Source organism: Impatiens glandulifera, chromosome 1 (genome assembly GCF_907164915.1).
Source record: "Impatiens glandulifera chromosome 1, dImpGla2.1, whole genome shotgun sequence".
Taxonomy (NCBI): domain Eukaryota; kingdom Viridiplantae; phylum Streptophyta; class Magnoliopsida; order Ericales; family Balsaminaceae; genus Impatiens; species Impatiens glandulifera.
In genome coordinates, this window is record NC_061862.1 from 35,892,244 (window position 1) to 35,900,090 (window position 7,847).

At 34.6% G+C, this 7,847-nt stretch overlaps 1 protein-coding gene across 1 annotated transcript; it reads left to right on the forward strand.

Annotated features, from left to right (window-relative positions):
- Positions 1-2,557: 2,557 nt before the first annotated feature.
- On the forward strand, positions 2,558-3,478 carry LOC124924526 (actin cytoskeleton-regulatory complex protein PAN1-like). Its single transcript, XM_047464552.1, has 2 exons — positions 2,558-2,635; positions 2,696-3,478. The coding sequence occupies exons 1-2, from the start codon at positions 2,558-2,560 to the stop codon at positions 3,476-3,478; spliced, it is 861 nt and encodes a 286-aa protein (XP_047320508.1).
- Positions 3,479-7,847: the final 4,369 nt, after the last annotated feature.

Below are 7,847 nucleotides of genomic sequence, written 5' to 3' on the forward strand. Positions count from 1 at the left end.
ATTCAAATCTCGGAGGACACAATCGTTGAATTGTTTAACCTCCCGACCAAGGGATTTTCAGATTTCCCACCTTGAGTGAACGAGACGCATGATGAATATGCTGACATGTTCTCCATCTCTCAAACACCGGTTCAGAACAATGGCCTCAAAGCCAACCTTGCCCCTCACATCCAAATTTTGCATGAGACCGTCAACCGATCCATTCTATGTCAAACTCCAAATCAGAACTATACCAAGAAGGCTTTCGATATGATGACCTACATCGTAAGTCCAACTCCCATCAACTAGGCATCGGTTATCTTTGATAATCTGAATACAATGGTCGAGACCAAGAAGAAGCTTGTCTACGCTCCACAACTGAGTCGAATCATTCGATCAATCGCCCAAATCTTGGATCGGGATCACCGGTGAATCCGACGAACGTCCTCACCAAGGAATCGGTGGAAGACAAGATCTCTAGGATTGTTGATAGGTTATAAATTCTAGGTCGGTTAACGTATTTAACTGTCTATGCTTATCCAAACCGATATTATATCGGTTCTATTTTCATAGTGTCAATGCATTTCTATTCCTCATAATTAAAATTCCTTGCCGCTTTAATTATTTACCGCTTCTTTTATTGCTGACATACAAAATTTTTACCGCTCAAAAGTTACCGCCAACAGTTTTGGAGGGAAACTTTGGCGCCCTTTCCCTTGGATGTGACGGTTCACGTCATTTGATGCGCCGGTTCGCATTCTAAGACGTGTCCCACGCGGTCTATAAATATATCACATATCTCACAAAATAATCTCATTCCATTTGTCTTCTCAATCTCTTACAAACACTCTGAAAATCTAAGCTTTCTCTCAAATCCCTAAAAACTAAAATGGGTCGGGATTCTACTCTCTTTACCCACATTGTGCAAATGGACTTCGAAGACCTTCGAATCAATGGTTCGGAAGAAGCTCAACATGTAGTGGAGTTAATAAAGGCCTCGGATTTAGAGAACTTCTTGAACGGTCCGTTCGTCATGTATCAGGACGCAGTAACGGAGTTTTTCAAGAACGCCAAACTAAATGACGAAATCATCTCCACATCGGTCGGTGGAAAATCCTTCGATCTCACAAAGGACATGCTTGCTGAAGTTCTTCAGCTACCAACAGAGGGTCGTGATTTTACTGAGGATGGGGATGAAGATGAGATTCTGGCGGTTTGCTATAACATCTCAAACACTAGTGAACCGGTGGTAGTGTCCGGTAAGAAAGGCGACCTGAAACCTAAATACAGGCCGCTCTGCGATATCGTATCCAAGTCGATCTAGGAAAGGGGAGGAAACTTAGACAGCCTCACCAGTTCAAAGATTGAAATAATGGCCGGCATAATCAAGGGAGACAAGATTAACTGGGCCGAAATAATCTTCTCCAACCTGTGTGAAATGGTGGATCCTAATTCAAACCGGTCTCAGGGGTACGCCATACAACTTGGCAAGCTGTTGCTTCATTTTGATATGAAGATCGGTTCAGGTATCTATCTTCCAAGTACTAAGATACTAAAATCAGTACACTTTACGAAGACTGCGGTTAGAGCCGGCAAGACGAAAGTTTCAGCAGTTAAACAGCCGAAGACTCAAACCAAGAAAATCAGCCTAAGAAAAAGAAGGCTCCGGTGGCAGAGGAAACCAGGAGCGAAAAGACAAAAAACTGCTCCTCATACATCCGGCTCGGTGAATGTTCAAGCCGATGTTCCAAATCCTGCTGCCTCCACGGCTAGCATCTCTAGCCGCTCCAAGGACAACTCAACACTTTGGGTTAGTGCTTCCTCTAAATCTCCTGATAACGAAACCGAGAAGGATCAGTTAGAAAATACAGATAAGGCAAGCACCAAAGGGAAAGAAAAAGTAATCGATCAAGTGGATAACGATGAAGGAACTGGCCCAGTCAACCAACCGGAAACCACTGTAGGAACCGATAATGAAGAAGATCTAATCAAAGCTATGGGGGATTCGGTTGTTGCCGAAATTATAAAGAAACTCAATGAAAAAGCACACGAACGAAGTAACGTCTTTTATGAATGGGCTCTTATAAGAACAGAAATTGGGTTTGCCGACATGTTACCCGAATGTCCTACCCATCTAAAATGGGAAACGCTGGTGGAAATCGAGAAGACGGTGTTTGATCTGGCAAAAACAAAGAGCGTTGTGGTTTCTCTTAAGAGGGGAATGCTAGTGGAAACACACGCCCTGTTGAAAGAATTCACCGACTCCATCATTAACATACAACGACATTGCAATCTTTTGAATGAAATGGACGTAATTGATCAGATAGTGTTGGAATCACTAAAGAAAACAGAACAAGAACTGAATGATATAATGACACGGTTGGAATCATAAACCGGTCAAGAGAATGACGATCTCCAATTTTCACGGTCAAAATTTGATGATGAAGAGAGGTCACGAAGATCGAAGTTTGAAGTCGGACAAACTTCAAAGAAGGCCAACAACGCCTCTCCTCAACCAAAATCCTCGGTTAAGACTTCTTTGGGTAAGTCTTCTAACCAACAAAATATTAAAACCGGGATGGATACTCAGCTATCCGAAGAAAGAATCAAGGCATACCTCGAAGAACTCTTCTGCGACACTATCGCACCGTGGCAGGTAAAGCTAGAGGAACGAACATAAACAACTCACCAGATGGTTGAGTCTACGAACCAGCAGCTTAGTTCAACGGATCAAAGGATTGCAACCCTTGAAGAAAGAGATGCTCAAACCGAATCTTCAATACAAGCGGTATTAGTACAACTTGGAGAATTGATCGCGGCTAAGATGGCAGCCGATGAAGCACAAATCAAACAGAATGAGATAGCAGCCTTAAAGGTCCAAGAGGACGAAAATGAAAGACAGCGAGTTTTAAAAGAAAGGGAACAGGCGGATGCGAATCTGGCCCGACAGGTTGATGAAGCAGAGAATGCCGATCCGAAATTGACGGAACAGAAAAATAAGAAAGCGGCTAGATTAATTCAACAGACATTGATAGAGGAAGAAATAAATGAAAGACCTAAAACATCCTCTACTCCGGTTGTCCCTACAACACGAGCCGAAATGAAAAAGAGAAAACAGGCCGAAAAGGCAGCGGCTAAAAAGGTTCAATTGTTGATGGACAATTGTGCTGAACCAACTGGTGTACTACCAATCGACTTGGAATATTCAGACTCTGATGAAATTGAGGAGAATGTTCAACCGCTGCAAAAAAGAACGCGGATTCCTCCGATCAATGTGATTCCACTGCGAACAGTTCCTCCAAGTCCTATTCCTCAACGAACTCCGGTTTCTCAAGAAACTCCTGCTCCACCAACACGGCCTTCACCAGTAACCAACTACTCGGGCACACAAGCATCTTCCTCCAGACCGGGTTTCGATCCGTGTAATCCGGGAAAGGGGATCATGTCTGAGTACCTCCGGGAACTTATGAACAATAAGGAAAATAAGAAGAGGGAATAAATTTTCACTCATTTATTTTATGTCTACCTTATACTATTTTCTATATATAAAGTATTTTTGGAAAACCGGTCTACTTCTTACTTCTTACATGGTTTTGAATATTTTAAATAAAATAATCAAAAAGGGAGAAATTGATAATTAAATTTTTTTTAAAAAAAAAACTTTATCAAAATTTTCCAAAGTCTTTTCCAAAATATTTTCCAAACAACAAACTTTTTAAACGACCACCGGACGCATGGTTTTGAATATTTTAAATAAAATAATCAAAAAGGGAGAAATTGTTAGATAAATTTGATCGGTAAATAAGAACTTAACAAAACAAACTCATTGTGCAGGAACGGTCAAGAACTATAACCGGTCAAGAAATCAAGCTGGCTAGAAGAAGCAAATGACATATCTAAAACCTGATGTTATCCGGTTGAACTGAACAACCTGTAAACATAATCAGTTGAAGAGAAGCATACAATTCAAATTCAACGAGAAGACTATTTAGATAAAGAAGTCAAGGATATCAAATTGAGAACATTTTACAAATTGGTGCAAACAAATTCTTTGAGCATATGCAGAAGATTACATCAAAGGATCAGACTGTGACATTACCATATTTATACAAGTCTGATGATACGCTGCAGACTGTAGAAGATTTCCTGACGAAAATTTACCATTTTGGTATAAGTCAAAGGAGCAACTTCCCAGGTGCAGATAACTGTCCAACCGACAGTTGCTATAATTAAGCAAAGAGAAATGAAGCCGGTCTGATTCATGTCTTGGAATGCTGATCCTCTGCTCAACCAATCAGATTCAAGGATTGCCCTGAAGGTATCCGTTGAAAAAATGTGACCGTTGACACATTTCACCTATAAAAGGAGAAGCTGAAGAAGCAAGAACATATAGCGAACAATTTATGAAGTTAAAAAGTGATCAAAAGCCCTTATCTCTCTAAAAAGATTCAAAGTTTAAGTGTGTATTTGTGAAGTGTATTGCAATTTCTGTGAAAATTGTAAGAGTGATTATCGAGCAGTAAATAAGACTCGATCGTGTATTGTGTGTGAGTATTACTTAGTGAATATCCTTCTCGTTGTTTGAGAAGAAGGGGTGACGTAGGAGTTTATCTCCGAACATCCATAAAAATCTGTCTTGTGTTCTATTTCATGTCGGCTCCATATCCGAACCAACTCATATCATCCTAACCGTCTCACTAATCTTCAAACCGATATTCTCCAAATCTCATTTCTATCCATCCTATGTGTATGTTGCTTCAATCTGAAACAAACCACTTCCGCACTTGAACTCGGTTCAAGGGTTTGTGACAGCTTGTGTAGTATTGAAACCGGTGTTAATTCTTAACCGGATTAGCGCCAACTGTTGAGTGTTGTTAGAGATTATCCTTTAGCCGGACCCCGGTCCACTATCGGCGATCTAGATCCTAACATATTATTTTAACGTTTATAAATAATTTTAAATTAAACTTATATTTATCACTAATTCATAAACTAACTTGTATATTTTGTATATTCTTATTAAATTTAAATTTTGCATTACTATTAAATAAAAAACCAATATTTGATAAAAAAAAATCATAATTCGAACACACTACCATTTATTGCTTCATTATGCGAAAAATTAAAGACAACTAAAAGAATATTTTACGGAAATCTCCAAGAACATTGTGTAAATAGAGGTATGAGGAATTTTTGCATTACAATAATAGTGAAGGTCTCAGAATGCACATAGGTGAAACTATTTAAATAAATTTATGAAACAGTAATCTAGTTGGATCAATACTAAGGTGAAGTGTGTGACTCGGAATGTCTGGTTATGGTTACGAACTACTAATGAAGATCAAGGTAAAGTTTGTTGTCTAAAATTTTGAGTAAAAATTTGAACATAAAGAAAAAAGAAAATATAATTTTTTTAATTTACAGGGTTCTTCCAAAGAGATTACAGTTGTCATAATGTCATCAATTGAGAATGTATTGGATCGATTGACAGGTAAAAATTATTGATTGATTATTTTTCTATGAACTAATCAACCGTTATTTCTGATGGTAACTTTTACAAAGCCAATAATGATCCTCTAAATTTCTTATTTGAATCGAAGTTTGGTCATCATCTTCTACCTACTAGTTCCTATGTCTCATCTTATCTTTTTTTGTCTATAATCTTTTGTCAATAAATTTTTCTGAAGTTATTTTTTGACATTTATGCATTTAATTATCATAGATCAGAATTCTTTAGAGGGTTTTAGCTCTACTATTTAGAATAGACTAGCAACCGACAACAAACATTCAAGTTATTGGCTATATATCGAATGTTAATGGACATTTGAAAACACAATTGAATGGTAAACTCTCCATATGAAGGCTTCTGTATTCTCAAGTTATTTTCTATAAGGTAAAGTAGACGTAATTAAAATTTTAAATTTGTTTTCAAGTTTCTGATTTTGTTCGAATTTGATAATTTGTTTTGATAAATTTCTCACAATATTGTTTTACACTTTTGAATATTAGTGTGATGAAAAGGTGAGTTGTTTCTTTCTTGTTGTGTTTCAGGACTGCCCTACTTCAAAGGGTTTTCAATAAATCTTCTACATCAATTTGCTATTAGCAGTGAGTTACTTTTCATCATTTGTCTCTTCTAGTTTTAGGTTTGGCACAAGGTGATAAACAACATAGTATACGTGATCATAGCAATATGAATCATGGGCTTGACACTTCTTTATCAATAAAAGCAAAAAATCATTAATGCACAGGTTGCGCTCCATATTCTTTATGAAATCTAAATTTTGAAACTATTAATACATATCCTTTTAGTTTCTACTTTTAGCATACAAGCATAATGTGTCATGGTTCATCCAAACTATAGTTCTATCTAGGTTTTATATTTTACAATTTTTATGTATTTTTATTATTTGTAAATTCATATGTATAGTATGTTACTTGTCAGGTAATATTGATAGAGATGTCAAAGCTAGATACCCTCACTTTGAGAGATTTCGTGAATTGAAGGGATATTGGAATAACTCTCAAATTATTTATGGAGTTGGCCCTAAGGCAGCTAATGGTTGACCTGACAAATTTTTTCAACACAAAATAGATGATGGTAATCCAAATTCTTTGGTTGTCTTTGAAGAGGCAATCTGGTGCTAGTGGTTGGACTTCTGGATTTGAGAGGGTTGAAAATTTTTCTGAAATTGAATGATGTAAGCTTAACTTGGTTATGTGATGCTCTCTCTATATTTATAGTGTTTTAATTATTTTAATTTTATCATTCTTTTGGAACTTGTTTCAAAAGTACTAGAAAATCTTAATGCGAATAACGGATAAAATAAGTAGTGGAATGAACTAAACTGATCTCTCTATTATTGCATTGACATGGTTTTTTTTTTTATATTCACATTCTATTGAATAGTTGTAACTTGTTGTATTTATTTAGTTCCTCTTTTTAATATACAACTATTGACACCTTTATGTTTATATGTTAAACAAGATTAATCTCAGATCATGAAGGTGAATCAAATGAGAGACGTCAATATTTCGGATATTGCTGCCATAGAGTAGAGGCGCTCATCGGCCCATACATGTATAATAATTTTATTTATCTTTTTATTGTGTTTATTATATATAATTGTTTAATTAAAACTATACAATATATTTTAATTGCAGGATTCCTTCATTATATATCACCGTTTATGAGTTCAAGTAAGTTATTTTTATCCTACTTAAATTTATATTATCATATTTCTATTTTAGAGCATGATAGGTTTGTTTTTAAATGAATGAGTCATTTTTTATGCATTATAAAATTTAAAAAAATTTTAAATTTGAATTTAAATAATCTATATTTATTTGGAAATAAATCAACATATATCATATACTAAGTTTATCTTTCTAAATGTTAAAAATATTATTAGGCGTATTAAAATATTATTTTTTGTATAAATATAATTTCATATTTAATTTAAAATTTTCAAAAAATTTAAATTTTTATTCACCTCATACAAAAGACATGTTTTCTATTTAATTTGCATTTAACATACTTTTATTAAATTTAAATTTATATTTAACATATTTTGCATTAAATTTTATTTTGTTTTATACTTATATATTTCTTAAAAATATTTTTTATTTTTTAAATATTCTTATTATATTTATAAATAATTTTAAACTTTGAATAAAACTTATTTTTATCATTAATTCATAAACAAATTTTCATATTTTGCATTAAAAATATATTTCATTAAATTTAAATTTGTATTAAACTTATAAAAATGGCATCTTTTCAATTTAATCTAATATAATTTAATTTTGAATTAAAATTATTTTTTATTAAATTTAATTTTACATTTAACCTATTTAAACATATTTTG